This window comes from Oryzias latipes, chromosome 1 (genome assembly GCF_053564925.1).
Source record: "Oryzias latipes strain Hd-rR chromosome 1, Olatipes_Hd-rR_3.1".
In the NCBI taxonomy this organism is placed as follows: domain Eukaryota; kingdom Metazoa; phylum Chordata; class Actinopteri; order Beloniformes; family Adrianichthyidae; genus Oryzias; species Oryzias latipes.
The window spans coordinates 28144107-28167227 of record NC_136237.1 but is presented as its reverse complement, the minus strand read 5'-3'; the positions used below and the strand labels follow the sequence as shown (position 1 = coordinate 28167227).

Below are 23121 nucleotides of genomic sequence, written 5' to 3'. Positions count from 1 at the left end.
TCACACCAGAAAATTTCCTCCACCCCATCTAACCTGCTTGTTCTCTGATCTTTTTCTCTTTACCACACTATCTGTTTTTATGGACTACTACTCCACCTTCATTTACCTCTTCACCTTAACCGTTCCACTTGAGTCCCTCACATTCTCCCACTGATTTTCTGCATTGCTGCAGCTGATGGTCACTTCTCTCCTTTACAAAGGAAACCAGCACCTCTCTAGATGTTCCTCCACCTGCTCCCTGCTCTCACCGCAGATGACAAAGTCGTCTGCAAACATTACGGTCCACAAAGATTATTGTTTAACTTTATTATAATCAGTAACCCAAAATATTAGATCCAACTTTAAAGGACTGCTCAGTCTCCCTGGATGGCGTAAGTATAGCCCCCCATTCCACAGTTAGAAACCTTGGGGTTTTATTTGACCAGGATTTATCATTTAAGGCTCACATATCTCAGGCGTGCAGAACTGCTTTTTTTCACCTGCGGAATATTGCTAAGATCAGAAATATACTTTCTAAGAGTGATGCTGAAAAACTCATCCATGCATTTGTTACGTCTAGGCTGGATTACTGTAACTCCTTGTTAGCAGCGTGTCCTAAGAGTTCCTTAAGAGTTCCAGCTTGTTCAGAATGCACCAGCTAGATTGTTAGCAGGAACTAGCAGAAGAGATCACATCACTCCTGTGTTAGTTTCACTTCACTAGCTCCCAGTTAATTCTAGAATTAAGTTCAAAATCCTCCTGTTAACCTACAAGGCCTTACATCAGGGGTCGGGAACCTATGGCTCGCGAGCCATATATGGCTCTTTTGATGGTCACATGTGGCTCGCAGACAAATCTTTAATTATACTTTTTTTTTCATTAGACCAGTCCTTCTCGGGCGCGATGCGATGCCAGAGGCGCGCAGTAGTAACGGTGCTTGGAGAGAAAAATCAGCGCCAGCATTATCAGTTTACTATTATCTATTATTTCACAGAGTTTGTACCAGCTGGAAACCTGTGAATTGCCGTGCCTAAAACTGCGCGCTCCCGTCTCTGAGAAAGAGCGCGCAGTTGCGGGGACGGGATGTGTGAGGAAGAAAGCAGAGGGTGGGGGTGGGGGGACAGGCAACAGGTGAATCGCGCAGGGATTGTAATAACATAAAACCCACTGCCTGTCACTCACTGCAGCCTGTGAGTGTGTGTTTGACTCCAGGTCTACATGTGAGCAATCTGTCTCACATCTACAGAACATTCAGACCTATGATCACGTTTAAAGTCTCAACGCCTGCATGAAGCAGAAACTCACCACGTATCAACCAAACTAGACCATCAGCAGAACTACCACGAGAAATACTCATCATTTATCAGCAACAGCATAACAATGTTATTCAAAAGAATCCACAGACTTATTGTACTTTAAAAATGTTGAAATTACATCAAATGCACATATTCACTTGTACATTTAGTTTTAAACATATTGTCGCGGACTGAGTTTAACTTGTCTGTTAGGCCGCATTAAAAGTTCTGGAGTTCATTGAACGCGTCAAGCAGAGATCTGATTGGCCCTCAGTTCTGTCGCTCAGCCTGTTGTTAGGTAGTTTGGACCAATGGGGTTCAGCTATGGGCCGAATAAGGGAAATGGGAGGGCTGGAGCGGGAGCAGGGGAATATAAAGTTGGGAGAAGCGCTTTCTCTCGTCTCGGCAGGGGAGATTCAGGAGTTGCTGAATTAATTGTACGGCGTTTGTTGTGGTCTGCAGTAACCAGAATAAAGAACCTTAAAAGAGGTTAAGTCTCCGTGCCTCAGTGTGGGAAAGGGACACTACATAAATGTATGGCTCTTTTGAAATTACATTTAAAAATATGTGGCGTTTATGGCTCTCTTGGCCAGAAAGGTTCCCGACCCCTGCCTTACATGGTATGGCCCCACCCTATATTAAAGACCCCAAAGTCCCTAACCATCCAAATAGAACACTTCGCTCCCAAAATGCAGGACTTCTTGTGGTTCCTAGAATTAGTAAAAGTACATTTGGAGGTAGAGCGTTTAGCCACCAAGCCCCTGTTTTATGGAATAAGCTCCCAGCTCATGTAAGAGAGGCCGACACGGTTTCAACATTCAAAGCTAGACTAAAAACATTCCTCTTTGGACAGGCTTATTGTTAGACTAGCTAGTATTCTGAGATTACTTAACTTAATGTTAATGTGTTTAACCCTTGTGCTATCCTAGGCAATTTACCATTGGGAGTTGGGTCATCTCGACCCACTAGACAGTGCGCTGAACCTTTTTTCTTCAATGATTTGTGAACCTTACTGGTGTCCATGGACTACATGAAATCTTTCCACCTTTATCCACCTTTGTCATGGTAGGGAGAAGACGTCAATGTAAGGGTGGGGTCATCTAAGATAGCACAAGGGTTAAATTAAACTTAATAACACTAACATTAGTTGTTAGTAGGCTGCTAAAAGTTTGAAGCAGGGGTAACTATGGTGCACTGGGGTTCTGTCCTCTTTTCTCATCTACTTCTACTCTCCTTCTCTCCTGTATTCTTGATTATTATTCATCATTTAGTTCTCCATGCCTCTGTTTGGTGCAGTGCGATTCATGTACTGTCCCTCTTTTCCAGATTCCAGTTAGCTCATCCGTGCTCTTGTACCTGACCGTGTACCTCATCTCTGGCTCACCTCTACTACTGCTCCTGCACCTGGCTGTGGATCCTGCCTCTGGCTCGTCTCTGCTCTGTACCTGACTGTGTACCTCGTCTCTGCTCCTGCTCCTACACCTGGCTGTGGATCCTGCCTCTGGCTCGTCTCGCGCCCCCAACTGTCCCCCCAACTCCGTCTGGATGAAGCTTGCCTGCTGGTCTTTAAATATGTAGTTGTAGGGTTAGATAAGTTGATTCTTCTGTATGAATATTTATATATATTTATATATATAATGTATGAATATTTTTGAATAAAAAGTTAGTCCACGAAATATACTCGCAAGAATTGTTCTTGATTCACTGAACAAGGAGAATGAGGTCGGTAAATCATAAAAATGTAGCTAACATGTCATTTTTATCTTTGGCGCCGAGTTAAAGAATTGCTGCTGTCTGTCATCCTAGTTAAATATTCACTGAATTAAAGATTTATATTCTCAATGTGACTTGATGGATCAATAGATGTCCGTTAATAATAAAAGGGAGTCCTGTAGACCTGTTGTTCTAGTAGATACTGAGAATCCGGGGTGAAGGTTTTGTGCAATGTCAATGTCTTGCTGTCAATTAAATTCAGGAAAAATCATAGTGTTTCCCTGCAGATAGGCACACAGGTATATTATTTACTCCTTGGTCGAAGTCTTTTCTTTAAGAAAAATTCTTAAGAAAGCTGCAAACTCTTCAGGATTTGAGCCATGGTTCTAGGTATGCCTATCGAAGAGCAGTCAAACCCACAAACCCCTGAAGACACTGTTGATTTTTAGAGCTCGTGCCTGTCTAGTTGCATTGACTATAAGTGACAATCACAAAGGTCGCACACCCTAAAGGTTGTCCTCCCTGAAATGTTGACAGAGCGGCAACACTCACACACCCAGAAGGCATTGTTGTCGATTCTCCAGCAAATGTTTCACTAAAATTATACTTTGAAATAATTGTAAATTAACATTAGTTCCAAATTTGTCAAATAAACAGCTGTGTTCAAACTTTTGTAAAAGTTAAAGTTGTAAATCAGGTAAAAAAAGGGGGAAAATGTATGAGCCAACTAATCAACTATTATGTTTTAATGGCATCAGAAAAGCCTGTGAAGGATCAGACGGGAGGTTTGGGAGTGCTTTAAGCAAACAGACTGACACAAATCATGCATAACAAAGCAGGTGACACTTTCATTACTAAGTAATCACTAACTGTATATGTCAAGGCTTAAAGGGCCAGTACCATGCAAAAATGATTTATTTGAGTTTTTAAGTGTATTATAATGTTCATTACTGACGGAAAAGAAACCCAAAAGCGGTATTTTGTTTACGAATTTCTGAGTATTCCTCTAAAAACCTGCGCTCTGAGCACCAGTCCCTCCCAACCAACGAAAGCAAGCAGGTTCGTCACGAGTCGAGCTGACGTAGACAAGTGAGGAACAGCCCCTTTCAGGAAAAGACTGTGCTCCCAGCACCGACCCCAGGCTAACACACAAAAGCACTTTCTCTGTGGAGCTAACGGCGTTTGGCAAAAACGCTTTCTGCACGGAGCGAAACCCAGTGGATATTGTTTATTATAAAAGGCTTAAGAACGGCATGGTATGATTGACTTCTTGTTTTGAATGTTTTTTGAGCACACAAAAGCAGCACAAATGATGACAACTGAAGAGAAACCTTTTTTTTTTAACCTAAGAATCTGTTCCCCTGACACCACTTCAACAAAAAAAAAAACATGACCAAAACAAGACTCCTGTGACGGTGGGAGTTCACATTTACTCCCTGCTGCTGAAAGTGATAGACTACATATGTATGCACTTGTTACGGTACTCAAAAACATGCCCTCATGTTTTTGAAGTGTGTCTGGGGCTAAATGTTGCTGCATATATTTTCAGGGGTAATTGCAAAAACAGGAATGGTTACCAAGTGGCACAGCGAATATTTAAAGGGCCTGTATCCAAAAAACAATCCACCATTTGAGATTTTAACCCTTGTGCTATCTTAGATGACCCCACCCTTACATTGACGTGTTCTCCCTACCATGACAAAGGTGGATAAAGGTGGAAAGATTTCATGTAATCCATGGACACCAGTGAAGATCAAAAATCATTGAGGAAAAAAGGTTCAGAGCACTGTCTAGTGGGGTCTAGATGACCCAACTCCCAATGTGAATGTGCCTAGGATAGCACAAGGGTCACAGGTATTATAATGTTCATTCCTCACTATAAACAACCCCAGAACAGTAATTTGATCCATTCATGCATTTCTGAAAATTCCTCTAAAACCCAGCGCTCTGAGCAGCAGCTACTCCCTATCCACAAAAACAGTGAGTTCTCGCATTCATACGTATGAGAGTGAGGGACAGCCCCTTCCAGGAAGAGTCTGCGCTGCCAGCACTGCCCCCAGGCTAACACACACACACCCACTTCCTCTGAGGAGTTAGCACTGATCAGCAAAACGCATTTGTAAGGCCCCCCAGTTTGCACATCCATCTTTGCAAATGTTTGGATGTTGTTGTTTTCGTGAGCAAAACGCAGACGCTGCCAAGGCCAACTTTAGGTTGACATCATGAAATGGCCGCCACCCAGATGGAGCGAAAGCCGGAGGCTCCAAGATCAAGTCGTCTTACTTCCAGGTGGAAAAATGAGCTGCAAAAATAACTCATGTGATAGAAAAATCGTTTTTTTGTGTGCCAAAGGTAATATATTATCATATATATGGATATTCTTTACTCTGAAAAGCTTAAGAAAAGCATGATATAGGGCATTTGAAGTGCTATGTATTTTTGGCATTTTAAAATATACAACATTTTCAGGAAGCTTATTTTTATTTCTTAAAAATATTTATTATGGTTCTAAACTGTTAAAGTTACTCCCTTCTAAAAAGGGAATTCCACAACATTTTATTGTCTTTTGGTGGTGATAAACACCAAAATAGTTAACTTAATTTGGTTCTTTTATACTTAAAATTATATAAATAAGGTCAATAGTCAGCAAAACTAAGATAAATAAATGTTCTTGTAATTAAATTTCTTTCAGCTTTAACCTGACAGCTAACTCCATCTATGTGGTTTTTATATAATAATACTTCTAGTTGAGCTGTCTCAACTTGTCATAATACTGTTACACATCTGGTTATAACCTTTGAAGAGGGAGATCTATATATTAATAATTGCGCAAACATGCAGCTTTCTGACAAACAGTTGTTACTATTTTACTTCATTTTGTATTCAGGCATCGTGAGGCAAATGAGGACGCCCCAGGTCATGCTTCCTGTGGGACTGCCCAAGAACATGCTTACCTTTCTTTTAGCCTGGAGCTGCCCGTGATAGTTATCAGAAGTGTCACCTGGAATCTCACCTCCCCACAGCGTCAACCCCACAATGGTGTAGGTGATGCCCATCACTACTAAAGGCAGCACATAGATCAGAACTGCAACTATGATATGATACCTAAAAGGGAAGCAAATAAACAGCAAAGAGGGTGAATGAATTGTCAAATCTTGTGCATTATACTAATCAGAAAACTGGTGGTAATAAACATAGTGATACATGTTTAAACACTCTTAAATACATCTCCCATTTTAATTTAAATTTGATGTGGTTCCCACATTCTGAAAGTGTAAGAATAATTGACTGAGGATCATGAGAAGGTACCAGTGTCACTTGTATAGTGGTGCTGCCTTAACAATATTCAATTGTGTAACAGAAAGCAGTTGGCTTTATGGTGTTGTAGCCACTAAACCAGTAGAGGACAAGTCTTACGAATGTCAAGTTGTACTTTACTTAAGTGCTTTTGACCTACGCTACCTATTTGTTTTGCCAGTGTGATCGCTCTGCTCTGTACCTGGCTACAATTTGGGAAATCCTGTCAACATAGCATTGACAGGTGGACTAGATTCTGGTTCAGTGGACTTTGTTGCAGTTAGGGTCTGGTATGATTTTCTAAATGTGCTTGGCTTCTATTCCACAGATTATCCACAATTCAAAACAAATTACAAACAAGATTGAGCTCCTTAAGAGACACTGCAATGAAAAACCTACATTTCCACACCATCAGTAAGCTCTGTTTTTTTTCATTTAATGTCCTACTCCCATCATATTTTAAACTATTTTAAAAGTGTTCCCAGTGATCTTTTAATTATGGTTATGCCTTTTTTTTTTCTCAAATCAAAAAACCGTGTTGATTTCTTGGACATAGTTTCTGCAGAGCAGAGCATAAAAATTCATCTATGAATTGTGGGCCACATCCTTGGTGTGGCGTGAGCCTGCTCTAACTTCCCATACTCCCTTTGTTTACACTCTCTCCCACTAGCTTACCAACTTCACCAACTTCACAACCCCAACCTCACATTACCATTGCAACAAAAAAGGCGAGCAAAATCAGAGCTATCGAGCTGTACAGTTTTGAGCCAGATGCCAACTCTGACAAGGAAAACTGAGATGTTTACGGATCCGTTTGTCTGCAAGTGGATGCATCAGAATAAGGTGCAGCAGGGAGCTTGTTGGCTGCCGACTGCAGTTTTTTACGTAACAATTGCAAGCTTTTTTAAACTGCATTTGTGTGTCTGCTCCTGATTCACCACAGTCTGAATAAAGAAATATTCAGAAATGCTCAGAAATTTTAATCTTAATTTTCTTAACGTCTGTAGTTCATCATGAGAAAAGTACCAAAAGAAATGTTAAAAACACCAAAAAACACATTTTTCTTTGGAGTGGGTCTTTAATGATCAAACAAGCTACAATAGTGCACACACCACAATATACTATGTTTAATAGCATCCCCATCTTCTGGTGTGGATTGTTTTAGACTATTTAAATCAGGGGTGTCAACCTCCAGGCCTCGAGGGCTGACATCCCACATGTTTTACAACCAAACTGAAACTCATTAGTTAAACACAACTGGTTCAGGTAATCAGTCGCAGATGAGGCAGCAGTTTTGGAAAGATAGCAAAATCCAACCCTTAAGGAGTGGAGTTTGACACTCCTGATGTAAATGTTGGCCATGGATAACTTAGACCAAGACATAAAACGTGCTTCAGTACGATTTGGTGTGGATTGCCTAGAGTGAGTAAATGCTGAAAAATGCCTCCAGTAAAAGCAAATTTGGTAGAAAACACCAATTAGTTTAGGTGCTTTTGATTGTTACTGAAGCAAACATACCTACTTGTCCCCAAAAAATCAGTCCACCTGTTAAAATGGACTCAAAACCCGACAAGTAGAAAGATGTCTTAACCCTTGTGCTATCTTAGTTGACCCCACCCTTACATTGATCTGTTCTCCCTACCATGACAAAGGTGGATGAAGGTGGAAAGATTTCATGTAATCCATGGACAATAGTGAGGTTCACAAATCATTGAAGAAAAAAGGTTCAGCGCACTGTCTAGTGGGTCTAGATGACCCAACTCCCAATGTTAAAATGCCTAGGATAGCACAAGGGTTATAGCCCGAAATGAATTAAACTACAGATCTCACTTTTTTTGTTTCACAGCACCAAATATGAAGTTCTCACTATTTCTGAACAAGCACTCATCTCTTGTTTCTGAATTTGAAGCATCAAAGTTGCAAAACACCACAGAACCAAATGCTGCAGTTCCTCAATAAAAAAACAAAAAACAAATTAAAACAAACGTATCCTGTTTCATTTTAACATTTTTTCAATATTTATTACTTTGTTTTCTTTTCATGCCAATTGTGATGGGGGATTGCTGTATTTTGTATGTATTAGAGCTCAAATGTGTGCATTTGCTTGGCAATACCTTTCATGCACTCAAACTTTAATCATTATACTTAATGGATTCAGTGTGTCGTGTGTACTGTATAGGTGCAAATTTACATATGTGCATTTATTTGTTGTAATTTACTTTACTAATTTTCAATTTATGACTAAATATCTTAATTAGATTTGGTATATCTATAATTATTCTCTATTTATTTGTTGCTTTATTTTGTTTCGACTGCTTAAAAAAAATCTATTCCAATTCCAAAGAACTTTGATTTGTCCCATCCAATTGTCCATTATAGGTCTGCTGTTGGGGTGGGCGGAGCAAACTCCAGTCAATATTCCCAAACCACTTCAGGCTTCCTTTTTGCCAACAGAATCCAATGTGTGATGTCAGACACTATCGGTTAAGCTTACATGTCTCTGTTTCCAAGTTGACGTCCGGGCTTTTCAGTCTCTGTTCCTTGATCGGTCATAAATGAGATTCATTGCAGTTTAAACTAAGGATCACTTTGAAAAGCAACTTGTAGATCATCTCTTTAAAAGACTGCAAGGACTTTTAAATGTCAAATAATTTGTGGAGACTTTTTGCCTGAACGGTATATGCTGAGAAGTTCCTCAGGTACTTTGGCTTTGTTGTTGTGACAGTTGATTCTTACCATGCTAAGAGCATGTGACGTTTGCAGCAGGGCAGAATTTAACAGGAAGATCTGTTGTGGACTACTTGTGAAGAATGAAATGCCCTGGCTAAAAATATGGCCTGTCTTGCTCTTCCAGCTACACACACACACCCACGCACACCCACACACGCACACACACACACACACACACACCCACACACCCACACACACACACACACACAGACACACTCACACACACATACATGCATTTCTTCATGGAAAATGAATTGGTGTTTAATGAGCTACAAATCAGAGACGTGTAGTTGAATTCCCGGTTAAGCTTCCACTTTTCTTCTGGAACATCTTCAAATACTAAGAAGGTAGGATCATAAAAAAAACGGATCTTGAGTGATTTTCCACTAATTCCAAAGTATTTCCCTCTAAGTGTCTTGTCCCGTGTAGTGCACTCAAACTAACCTGTCGTAGTCATCACTCAGTTTGAGCATGTCACTAAGCTACAGCTATGCTTCAAATGGAAAATGTTTTAAAAGTCTTAAAGTTTGGTCAATAAAAAGTTTTTCTTACATAAAGGAGTCGTCTGCCATGCGAGGCCAGGCTACGTAACAGATGGTCCTTCGAGGACGGACTTGGGTGGTGGAAAAGTAGCAAAGTGGGAAGGCTAAAACTATAGCGAGGCTCCATATGCACACGATGATCCCTGTGGTGGCCTTTGCTGACAGGCGAGGCTTCAGAGGGTGAATGATGGCCATGTATCTGTGGGAAATAGGATGGAAGATTGACAAATTTTACTTTTGCTGTTCCACATCAACATTGTAATGAACTGGTTGGATTTCTGTAAAAAATAGAAATAATACATGTATGTGGAAGTTATTGATAGCTTGTGTTGATGGCAATGCAGTATTGTACAGTGAATACGTTTTTCTGTACAAAATAAATAGATAAAGGTAAATTATTAAGATTAAACTCAGATTACAACATATTTAAGACTGTACAAAGTTCTTTAAAATCATCATCTGAGATAAAGTAGAGTTGGAAGATGGCTCTGATGCTTTGATGTACATCATTGGACTGATTTTGTTTGGAAAGATAATCGTTCCATGGTCTTAAGACTAAACACACCTTTTTCAACCAAAATAATGGTTCAAGAAATATTTTGAATCCTTGGGATAACCCAGTCAAATGGCTGACCTATATTAAAACCGAATCATTATGTTGGAATCTGAAGTGAACCGTTCACAAGAGTTAAAGCTCTTCTGTGTGAGTGGAAGACATGCATGACTTAGTATCTATTTCAATAAACCAAAGCAGACCTGCTGGGAACAAAGGTTCACAGAATTTTGCTGCTACCGATGCATCTTCTCTGCTGACATTTTGTTTTTATCAAGTAAAAAGCTGAGTATCATCTACATCTTGACCTTTACATCACATTTTTGAGGAACTGTAGAACTCTGACTGAAAACATTTTACACATCAACCTGCTTTTCTTGCACAGAGAAACCCACATCAGCAGAGAGTCTGCGGAAGGAAGCATTCACAAATTTTCACGAACTGTGGCCTCTGCCATTTTAAGATTTGGACAAAGTGGAGAGAGTTATACACGGGGGTCACAAAAAAGCATGACCTGAGGTTACATTTGAATCATGTAAGTCACGCTGATGTTCTCTTTCTCCGTTAGCAATCGACAAAAACTGAAGGGGCACTGCGGGCCAAAAATAATAAAGGAGGGCTGCTGTAAAGGAGCAAAAATGGTCCCAGCCCAAGGAAATGCGCAGTTTTATCTGTATGACAATGCTAGCCCTGGAGGAGGAAAGCACCTCAAACAACAGCACAAAACATTGTGTCACACTTATAGGAGCACCCAACATTTCCTTTATTACATTTTTATGTTTTTTAACTTATCCTTGTGTTTTTTTCATAATGCTCTCTCCTTCATTGCTTTCTAGTGTTATATGAAGGAAACAGTCCACTGATCAGAGCCCAGATGATCGTGTTGCTTGCACAAAAAAGGGAGGAGAGGAGCAAAATAGGATGAGAGCAACCAGGAGTGTGCAAAAAAAAAAAAAAAAAAGCACAAAGGAAGGGGGTTATTTTTATTTTAGGTGCAAACACAGTCCTAAACTGCAGTGGAGTTTAAATCTATAGTGAGAGATGAGCCCAAAGACGTATGTAAATGATACATAATCATCTGCTCCTATATTGGAAACTATCATGTGGAAGAATTCAGAACTGTTAGTAAATCACATGAAAAAAAAAAGCTTAGAAATGACAGTGAGTCCACGTGAGATCTTACATTGTTTCCATGCCTGCATCACCTGGGATGTAATAGAGTGCACTCAAAATAAATAAATAAATAATATGCTCTTCTTTGCACTATTCAATATCTGTTGCAGGTTATCCTGACCATGTTTGATGACCAGGAGCACTATGTCTAGAATATCATTTACACGTTTTTAAATTAGATTACTTCAGGTCATTGAAACAGCAATATTTTTTTCATGTGCATCATTATTATTTTTACGTTTTTTTAATAAAGAGTCCAGCATTTGCAATAAGATTCCCAATTTTCCAGATAACATATGCCAAAAGGAGTTCCTCTTCCATAAAAACGGGCAGTTTGACGATTTAAATTGTGTTTTATAATTTTGTGAGGTTGAACCCACCTGTCCACTGCTATCGCAGTCATCGAGTAGATGCTTGCAAACACAGATGTGACCGGGAAGAAGTTGTGGAATTTGCAGTAAGCCTCTCCAAAGTACCACTCCCCGTGCGCAGCGTAGATGAAGTTGATCAGAGTGTTGAACGCAGCCATGGACGCGTCCGAAAACGCCAAGTTGAGCAAGAAGTAATTCGTCACCGTTCTCATACGCTTGTGCGCAAGAATGATCCAAATGACGATGACATTTCCAAAAACGGCCACCGCCAAAACCAAGCTGTAGGCAACCGACCAGAGAGCGACGCGCCACACGGGCTGCACAAACTGGTTGGTATAGTTGGACGTTATGTTGGATCCGTTATTCGGGGCTCCCATCCTCTCCTCTTCTTCTCCCGGTGTGGTTAAGCTTGTGGATTCACGGAGGTTTAAGAATGAATGAGGTACCAAACTTGAACGGCGGGAGATGTTTTACGCACAGCTTCCATTACGCAAAAGTTAAGCAGTGCTAAAAAGACAAAAAAAAAGAGAGACTCATTCTCATCCTCCTCCTCCGTTGCGTCCACTGACCATTGTGAATAAACCAAAACAGCTCAGTGGAAGTGTGCGTGAACCCGCAGTGGCTTCTAAACGTGCAAAGCCACAGGCGGCAGCAGCAACAGGCAGACTAGCGCGCGTGTGACACAAACAGTAAGAGAGATTGATTGATAAGCCTTCCGCCGCTGGTCTTTCAAACTTCATGAATAACTAATAGACGGTCTGCCTTCTCTCTTCATGCACATTATGCAACTCCTAACCCAACAGATGCTGCGTGGCAGCAGCATTCCAAAAAAGCCACAAAGAGAAAATTGAGACTACATCCTATATATATTCTACATATATATGGCAGAAATAATCAATTTCCTCTGAGATGAGGTTGCAAGCACTCATGGATCTACCTTGTGTCTGAAAGACTCACTCCAATAAAAACCGTGTTTTTGGTGTTTTTAACACGTTCTTGTGGCATTTTTCTGATGATGGAGTACATACAGTATATATATATATATATAAAGAGAGAGAGAGAGAGAAAATTAAGCTTAAATTTCTATAATCAAATTATTGGGATCCAGGAGCAGGTACCATTTAAAAAAGCCTAGGTGCTACAGTTGCAGGGGCCACTACCTCCCTTCTCTGCTTTATTCTGATGCATCCACTTGCAGACAAATAGATCCAAGTACATCTTTTTTACTCTCATCTGAGCTGGCATCTGACTCAAAATTTGTGGCTTAATAGCTCTGATATTCTTGCCATTTTTGTTGCATTGATTATGTTAGGTTGGAGTTTTAACAAAGTGGCAATGAGAAGTCAGGGTAGGCTCCGTACCAACACAACAAAGGCAAATTTCAGATAAACTTCTGCCGCTCTGCAGAAACTATGGCCTAGAAATAAACACAGGTTTATAAATTTCGGCAAAATACGGTATTATCATAATTAAAAGACCTATGGGAAGGCTAGATCAAGGATGCAGTAGCGGTTCTAGGCACGGGCCGTCCGGGCGGTGGCCTGGGGCGGAAAACTGAAGGGGGCGGCACCGGCAGCTCAGCCCTTGTAAAATATTATATGCACCACTATTGGTTTTCTTATGTCACAGTTTGTGAGTTTGTAACAGCCTGAACCTGGCCGCGCCGCCGCCCCGCAGCTGCGCTCTCCTGTCTTTGAGAAGTAGACACAAATGTGTGTGAAGGTGACATTCTATAACCTACATTTTAATAAAGGTATAAAAAATATATTCTTCTTTTTTGGGTTAATTTTATGTGAAATGCCCAAATGAAAAAATGGCAACACAAAACAATGCTGTCACTAAGGTGACAGGTGGTTCAGTCGACGGACTTGATGCCTTCTTCGTGACGTGAGGACATTTATGCCAAACAATCGCCAAAAACATCTAAAATATGGAGAAGAAAAGGTCAAAGCCATCTGGTGCCCAATTTAGAAAGAAAAGAAAAGAAGAAGAGGAGAAAAGAGATAAAGAAAAGGGGAAGCCCTCAAAGCTTGATGCATGTTTTTTCTAAAACATGCATCAAGCCCGTTCTATCAAGCCCAAATGTTGCAAATAGCGTCATTTTTTATTGATTTTTTAGATTTTATTCTTAAAAATTTGCTCTGCCTTAACTTGTAACATTAGTTATGATTCATGTGTCTGTCTGCTGTGCTGTAACACAACGGTTTTGTTGTGTTTTGCTGTTGTATACTAGTTCATAATGTTAAAAAAGCTGTGATGGTTACACAGCATGCTGCTGCTGCCATAAGATGCTAATGGGGCAAATAATTTGAGATTGGTCATTAATTTAATAATCATTTGTGGCAGCCTAAACGTTTTCACAATGTTTTTTGACATTTAACTGGGGATTTAGGGGTTAATTTTGAGCCTGCATATGAAGTTTATTTTTTATTTGTTTTACAAATGTTGGGTTATATTTTTAGCCAATAGAATTTCCATAAATCTGTAGGTAGTTTTAAAAATGAATATTTACCATTTACTGCAACTCTATGGGGACAAAACATAATGTAACAGGTCATAACTAAAAATGTGCCAATCAAAGGATTGAAGACGGAAAACATGAGCATGTCGGAAAACATGTTAGTTGACAAAGACATAGTTCTGTTTTGACCATGGGGGGGGGGGGGGGGGGGGGGGGGGGGGGGCGCCTGGGGAGGGTCTCGCCCGGGGAGTAATTCAGGGTAGAACCGCCACTGCAAGGATGAGTGGAGATGCAGTGATGCCTTTCCCTGCTGGTAAAATGTATCTAACTCTCTTCTTCTGTCATGGCAAGAGTCAAAAGCTAACAGGCTCAAGTTCCCTCAAGGCATCCAACTGCTCGCCTTAGATAAACACACTTCATCTGTTTGTGTAGACATTATGCCATGATCTCCTCTGGATTTCATAGATTTCCTTCGAAACTCATCAAATCCTTTAGGTCCACAAAGGCATTTCAGCACAAACATAAAAACTCTCATTGCCGGGTGAAAGCTACAGAGCCCCTAAAGGGCCATTGAAGAAAAGAAAAAATTGAAGTAAAAAATAACTGGTGCACACCAGTTAGTCACGGTGCCTTGTCTACAAAGAGATTACAGCTTTGCTTGCTTACCGTCACATTTATATCATCTCTGAACGTCATCTTAAACGAGTTTTAAAGTCATGTGGTTTGTTTTGGCCCAGGGGTTACACCAGTTTAGAACAGGTTCAGGAAGAATAAAGATCATCGAGTAAACTCTATTATTATTGGTGGATGCATGCAAAGTGCATTCAAAATGGACTGCGAATGGACCCCTTTGGGCTTCCAAAGGGTCCAAATTATATTTGGCATTTGGATTCTTATGACAAACTGAAGCCATTTGCTATTTATATTAATGGCTATTAGTAACTGGTGAAAAAATCCCCAGTTGAAGTAAAACAAAAACTAACCCGGTACTAACGGGTGCGTACCCGTTAGTTTTTTATTTATTTTTTTACTTCAATTTTCTTTTTCTTCAATGGCCCTATAGGAGCTCCATAGTAAGCTGATTCACTTCATCACCATAAGAATAAAACAAAAATATTCTGATTATACTTCTAAACGTTTTTTTTATTCAGTCAAGTTGAGTTTTTTCTGAACTACAACTTCTAATTCATTTGTACTTTATGTATCAAGAATCAAAGAACATTGGAACAAATCCCAAATCACTGGAAAGTGCGTCAAAACATTTTGGTTGCCACGAGAGATTTACTCATCTCTGCTCTGCAAGCAGTTGCTTTGCAGACCATCCTTACAATTATATGTGGAGTATAAACAATGGCAGGGTAAGAAAACAAAGAATCTTATTTGAAATTATTCACAAATTTGCATAGCTCACAATAAAACAAGACCATCACTGCAGAGAGCAGCTTAAAGGGTTGCAGAATGTAAATTGGTTCTTCCATTGATTGTGATGTTTTCTTGGTCCTCCGATGAGTTACTCATTTTTGCCTGAAATCTTTCTTTATAGAGGAACAATATGCTAATCATTCCTAATCAAGAGATGACCAAATTAGGACAAGAAGCTTGAATAATTGATGATGTAATCAAAACATGCATCTTTATATTGTACATGGAGGCTTTGTGAAGAAGGAGTCTTGCTGCAGTCTATTAAGGCTAATTCTGATTCACATCAGGCACTTAAGAGATTTTTGTCACCTGGTAATATGCAAAAAGCAAAAGTTTTAAGGATAAAGCAGCGGGGGCTGGATGACTATAAAGCAGTGGTTCTTAACCTTGTTGGAGCTACCGAACCCCACCAGTTTCACATACGCATTCACCAAACCCTACTTTAGTGTAAAATCAAATGATTTTTTTTCTCTAAATTCAAGACATTGTTTTTCTACTGGAGCACAAATTGAACCGTGCAGAACAAAACCAACATTGTGCATGAACTAACAACAAATTACATATCTGCATATCAGTGTGACTTCTGCTGTTGCCTTTGAGAGACCAGTTCAGATATGCGTGGCTTCACCTTGGCAAGTCTTACTCTCATGTCATTTTCAGGGCAAAGTCTGTTCCTTTTCTTTGTTTTCATGTCCAGCATCCTCGAAAAGGATTGCTCACAAAGATGTGTTGTAACAAATGGTATAAAAAACTCCAGGGCTTTCTTGGCAATAACTGGATACTTCTCCATTTGTTGACACCAAAACGTTGAGAGCATTGTTGTTCTGAAGAGCTGCTGTTGAACCTGGCTCTGCTGAATTTCAATGATTTCATCGAGGTATTCATCATTGACCTCTGCTGTCTCAACATGAACGGCGTTGTCACCCATGCTGGATGTGAGTCTTGTGCAGGGAAGTATCCGTCGAAAGACGTGGCAAGCTCATCTAAGTGCGTTGCAATTCCTTGTTTCAGTTCCATGGGTACAGAAATTTCACCAATTCCAGACACATCTTCGATCTTACTTACACAGTTGTCAAGAAGGGGAAAGTTTGCAAAATTGTTGTTCTCTGTTGAACTCAGATTTTTTGAAGCAATCTGCAAGACAATGTTGGTGCTCTTCCAAAAACAAGGCTAATTTCACACGCAAGGCAAAAACACGATTCAGCACCTGTCCCCGGGATAACCACAGCACATTAGAATGGTACAGAAGTACCTCAAATTCAGCGCCCACCACTGAAGATGCGGTGCCTCAGAGCACTATTTCCCACATAGTACACACATTCCACTACAGTTTTTAATACTTCAGCCATTTTTTGAGGCAAGGTTTTTGTTGCCAACGCATGCCTGTGCAGAATACAATGTGTGACAATGCTGTGTGGTGCATCGGCTTTTACTAGCGTGCCAAAACCAGACTTTCTTCCCAGCATGACTGGAGCTTCATCTGTACAAACTGCAGAGACCATATCCCCGCTGTTCCGAGTATGAGATTCCCCATTTTTAACGCAGCTGGTTTCACCAGTGTTTCGCCAATGGTGTGTGGCTTGCCCTACTTTGCGATCAGGTACGCAATTTCATATGATGCTGTGAGGATCGGTCGATCAATGGGAAGAAATCCAAGAGCAGGCCGAGTGGCCTTATCATCAAATCTGGCTCTCTTCACCTTGAATTCAGCAAGCGTTGTGTTCTTATATTCCAAAATGTTCCATTAGTTTTGCTGGTGCGAGGCTGGAGTTGCTCAACTCGGCATTGCAAATCATGCAGATAAGACGCTGACTCCCATCCCATTCCGTGAGACATGAGAATCCATATTGCACATATTCGTCTGACCACTTTCTTTTTTTGCTCGACATAGTTTGTATGGATTGAAATATGAAGAAAGTAATTACACGATGTACTTCGACAACATTCACACGTTAGATCACTCCTGAGTGTGCTTAATTCCTCGCAGTAATGATTGGCCAAGCAATGTCACGTGATCATTTGCAGCCAGTGATGGCCAAGCGAGGCATACCATTGAGTACAGACATGATGAGTCGGTGTGTTTTGACCTCCACCGAACCCCTGAGACCGACTCACCGAACCCCTAGGGTTCGATCGAACCCAGGTTAAGAACCACTGCTATAAAGCATACATATTGTGCAATGAAATGGATGTTTGATCCTCATAGAGGATGTTATGTGCAATGGTATAAGTTCTGGGTGACTACTTTGAAATATAACTGAACAAATAAATACCCAGACTAGAAAAAGGACAACCACTGTGGATATCTGATGGTCAGTGACGTGCAGTCAGGGTTGGCAGTTGAGGCTGTTCCTCACCTGCATGGCTTTCTTTTGAGTCTTTGAGATCTGATAAGACCCTGAACAAGCCCTTCAAAGAGGAACTTTTAACAAGTATTGATACTAAAGACCCACTCCGATTAAAATCACGTTTTTGGTGTTTTGAACAACTGTCCTCATGATGGAGGAAAAACATACATACTGAAAATTCGGCTTAATATTGCATTTGCCAGTATTTCTTTATTCAAATCGTTGTAAATCAGGAGCACATGAAAAATCCCGTTTGAAACAGCTTGTTAGGTTTAAAGTAGAACCTATAACGGCTTTGCCCCATCCTGATGCATCTCTTTGTAGACGACTGAATCCAAAAAATCTTTGTTTTGTCTCGTCTGAGCTGGAATCTGGCTCAAAAGTGTACGAATAGACAGCTCCGACATTGCTCATAAGGTTTGGTTGGGGCTGTAAGTTACTGGAAAAGAAGAAAAACAAATGTTTTTTGATTTTGCCTGAAAAAGGCATAATCATATTTAAAAGACTACTGGGAATGCTTTGAAAATAGATCAAAGGACGATCAGAGTGGGTTTTTAAAGTTGTAACAGGAAAAACAGTAGAAGGAAACCACGCTGCAAGAAGCCAAATTCAAGTTTATTAATAAAAAAGAACCACACGTGTTGAACAAAAAGTGCTATAAACTCTTTAAACACCTGAGTGATGGCTTTAAAAAGAAGCAGATGAGGATTCATGAAAAAAGAGTCCACACTTAGGACCCAGAGACATCTATTTGAATCTGAAACAAACTAAAGTGCAGGCGGCTGTGACAATATGGAAGCAATTCTGAATTTTGAGTAATCTGATGCAGCTTAATTTTGAAAATTAAAAAGCATTTCTGTTAATCCATTTTAACTGTCAAATTAGTCATTTCTAAATGAATTTTGCTACACATTTACCAGAGAACCTTTTGAAAATGAAATGTCAAGTACCATTTTCTTTTTCATTTTAATTAAGGGACAGAATAAGCAGTGCTGAAGAACCAAAAGGAAAAAGCATTTTGGCGGACTGCTTTTTCATGTAATTTTGAGTCAAAAAATGCAGCTTCATTTTGAAAATGAAAAAGCATTTATGGTTTTGACTTTTATATTTAATAATGCTACAGAATCGCTTCCATATGACAACTCCAATGAGTTGATCTAACTGGTACTGTCAGTGGTCCAGCAATTCTTGTTAGCATACTAAAAAGTTCTCAGATTTAACTTAAATCAATTTGAGAAAAGGCAGAAATTGGAGCTAATTGCAATGTTTGATGAACATAGAATTAGTCAAATGTCCAATTTTACATGTAAACTAGAAGACAGTAAAAAAGTAAATTACCATAAATCAAAGACAATTCAGCGAGGGCTTCAAACAAATGTTCAGACATCAACTTTAAGTAAGGTTTTTTATGTGCTGTTTTTTTCTTAAAAATTATAAGCAACAAGAATCGATTGATTTCATGTTGTCTGTAGAGCTGGTACGACTGCTGACAAACAAGACGATGTACACATTCTCCTCCATTTTGGTACCAACATAATTCTGTGCTGCTGCTAATATTAGCAAGTGAAGAAAAACATGTAAAGAGTTTTTTAGCAAACACAGTTTGTGGGGAGGTAAAAGAATAAATTTATTTTGCGAGATGCCACAAGATCTCTCAGCTCAACTACACCATATATCTTTGTGAACATCTTCGAGAAATTTGGTATTTATCATTATTTTAAAAGGCAGAAAAAATAAAAGATTTTGCTTTGAAAGCTTCAGTTTTGTGTGAAAAACATCTTTCTGCTGCAGAGTTGTGTAATCTGACATTTAATTCATGATGTTCAACTCTGTTTTGATTCGAGAAAGACCTTCAGGGCTTCAGGTGACGTCCCAACTAAATAGCTACATACCATAGGCTTAGATGTTTTTTTTATGTGGCCACGGAAACACCTGGCAAAGAGACGAGAATGTGATGAGCTGGTTGGAATATTTTCAGTGCTTTCAAAGAGCTGCTTTTATTGTGCCATAAATACGACCAAGATGACAGCTGACAGAAGAAATAGAGAAGATTCCAGACCTGAAACTATGTGACAAACATCCACCGAACAAACAGCAGAGACAAAACACAGGATATGTTTCCCGTTGACATTTTTGACAACTCTCTGAAATGAGTCTTACCTTTGGTGTTTCACAATCATGACTCATGTTCCAATGCATAGACAGTCAGGATGGTGGAAATCGCGTAGAGATGTCATTCATGTAAGTCAGCTAATGAGTCCCAAAGAGACGGCCATGCATAAACAATGAAGGACACCTGAAGCCCAGGTACGGTGGTCACATTGTAATGCCATCTTTAACAACTGATGGGTTTGATCTTTCAAAATAAACCAAGAAAAAAAAACTTAGCTGTCTCTAAATTTACTGCGTTTGCCAATCACATCATTTGTTTAGAATGACACTTACCCCCCATTATTCTAGTTTTTATTCCAAATTTAACGTGATGGTTTTAAAATTGACACATTGAGATCCACAGAGGAATAAATCGTCGGGACATTGCACATAGTTTAATAGAGCTTTGCCTGTTTCTTTAGACAGTTTTTACATTGTTTTGACCTTCTTTAAGTTTTACATTTATGAATTTTAGTTTTTTCGTTACACATTTGATCTTTGTTGTAAAATATTGTGGCGACCCGGGGGTTAGCGCTGCCTTCAGCCCCAAAGGCTCATGGGAAGTGGGGAGCTTGAGGGTGAAACCTTGAGTCAGAGGGCTGGAAGCTGAAGTGACCCTCCATGCTGTTTGGGCTGTATGTGTGCTGGAATAAACAGGCTTGTTGCTTAAAAGCTAATATTGCCTCTCTCTACGTTTCTTGCAACCTGAGACTGTCCGGGGTCGTGCGGTGTATGGGGCACGGACAGCTCTCCATTAAAATCCTCTTCATGAGCAGTTGGCGTTCGTTACCCCACTAAAGTGACGGTCCGGCCGGATCGTTACAATATGAAAACTGATCAAATTTTTTTTTTGGCAGTAAAAATAAAGACAAAATAAAATGTTGCTTGCTGGAATTGACTTTTTTGAACAGTTTCAGGTTAATCGTGGAATTATTGTGTGAAATAATGAAAAATATATGTTAAAAAAAGAAGCTGGGGTTGTACTAAAAAGATTGATGTTAAGCATTTACACCTATAAAAATGATACATTATTATAGCAAATTATGAATGTCCAAAAAGGTTAGGTCTACAGAGGGATAAATAAAATTTTATGTGAAAAATAATCTGTGTCTGCGTGTGTGTGAGACAAGTTTTACCTGCGGGTCTGTTGGTGAGTAGCCCCTCTGGGCCAAAATGATCACAATTAGACTCAAAAAAAGACCTTAGAATTGCCTGATGTGGTGATAGCTTTGTTTTTTATCCTTCACAGACACTTTATGTGGACATAATTCAGCCACAAAATGACCGCAAAGTATCATTTGGTTCCACAGTTATATTCCTCTTTACAGAATTACACAGTTGAAGTAAATGTGATACAGGGATGTCTGCTGTTTTAGGTTAACCTCTGCAAAGAAGCTGCTTGCTGGAGGTCAGCCGATACTGACACACTTTCAGCCACCCACCCCCCACATACAACATGGGTTGATTTGTGCGGGGGTGGGGGTGGGGGGGGGGACACTCAATTAAATGAAAATTTATAACACCTAAGCAGGTTTTGTTTTCAAGAAAGTGTTTTTCATCATTTCCATCTGTGCACAATATGGTTCTACAAGAGGCTGCACTGAATCTGAATTGACATGCTTAATATGTAAGAAGAAACAAAAAATCATGCCAACATGTAATTGATTTGTGGTTGTTGTTGATCGATAGTCAGGCTCACTTTGCACGTGTGGCATCCCGGGGACGCATAGAATGTTTTTACATGGAGACTAATCAGAAAAAGGTGTAATTTACGACTCTTTCATTAGAGAATAAATCGCAGTTGCTTGTCACAGTGAGAATTAATCAAGTGACCCCTGACATGCATTGTTACCAAAAAGGCACTTTGCCAAAAACCTAGACCTGGAACTTCGGCCATGGGAGATGGGGATATGACGACTCTAAGGATAAATTACTCTTCCCATGTTTCACTCATAAAAAAAAAAAAAAAAAAAAATTGACAACAAATATAGTTATGTTTGTAATTGTTCTGGTTTTACATATGATGCTTTTCTTTAAACATTTAGTTTTTGAATAAAAGCTGTTTAATGGTTTTCGTATTTTTTGTGAAAAAAACCCCCAAATGACATATTTTGAATTTTGCATGCATTTCACGTTGTTGGTGAGTGTTAAAGGAATTTTGAGAAATACTGGCTGGAGAGATTTCTGGGAATTTTCGCACAGCATCCCCTTAAAATTCCAGCAGCACCCCTGCTACCCCCTATGATCAACTTATTTCTTCTCCCTGCTTGTGAAAATGAATTTGATTGAGAACCCATGCACACAAGACATGCACCAGTGATTTTCCTGTAACAATGGAACCACTTCACATCCATTCATGGAGGTAAATAATAGTCTGCTACTTGCTGGGACAGGGCTGCCACCTTGTGAGCCATGACCTCCATTACTTGTGCCTGTTACCTAAATTGGTAGTTATTTTCTCCTAAATTTAGCTAAAGGATTTATAAAAGATGTTCTGATATGAGGGTAGAAAAGGTGAATAGAGGGAAAGAATAAAGAAAAAAGGACCAAAGTGAAATCAAATTGAAGACACTGACCTCATTTTTGTTTTGGCAAGAGGAGTGATTTGTAAAACTTTCAAGTTAAAAAGTTAGAACAGAAAACTTAATTAAATCAAAAGAAAAGTTGACATTTATCAGAGACATTTAAAATTTGGTAAAACCTTTTGCAGATTTTTGTACACTTATAGGCAACTACAGTTTTTAAACAATAAATATGTGAAAAAATTCAGTTTAAATGAGAATTATATCAATCTATGAATGCCATTTTAATTTACAGAATCATGTGCAAAGCATACAAGTAGTGAAAAACACGTCAAATGACTTGTTTTCCCAGCTACATGGAACAACAGACCAGTTTGCTCTTTATTTAATGGATGTTCCAAGGCTGGAAAGAAGCCCGTGAGGCACTAAATCCTTAAGAAAAACATCTTCTTCAGGAAACCAGCCTCAGAGACAGAAATTTCCTCAGGGTAAATGACACATAGTTTGTTGCCCTGCTGCACTTATTCTGCCAAGTCATTTTCACAGGCTTTTAGAACGGAGTAT

General features: G+C 39.6%; 1 protein-coding gene across 1 annotated transcript in view; it reads right to left on the bottom strand.

Annotated features, from left to right (window-relative positions):
• The window catches only part of tacr3a (tachykinin receptor 3a), a 36865-nt gene extending 24835 nt beyond the window's left edge, over nucleotides 1–12030 (bottom strand). Inside the window, exons 1-3 of the mRNA NM_001278910.1 lie at nucleotides 11663–12030; nucleotides 9567–9755; nucleotides 5942–6092 (exon numbers count right to left, since the gene is read on the bottom strand). Of these exons, the coding sequence (NP_001265839.1) occupies nucleotides 5942–6092; nucleotides 9567–9755; nucleotides 11663–12030 (708 nt within the window). The remainder of the gene's footprint in view (nucleotides 1–5941; nucleotides 6093–9566; nucleotides 9756–11662) is intronic.
• Between the last annotated feature and the right edge of the window lie 11091 nt (nucleotides 12031–23121).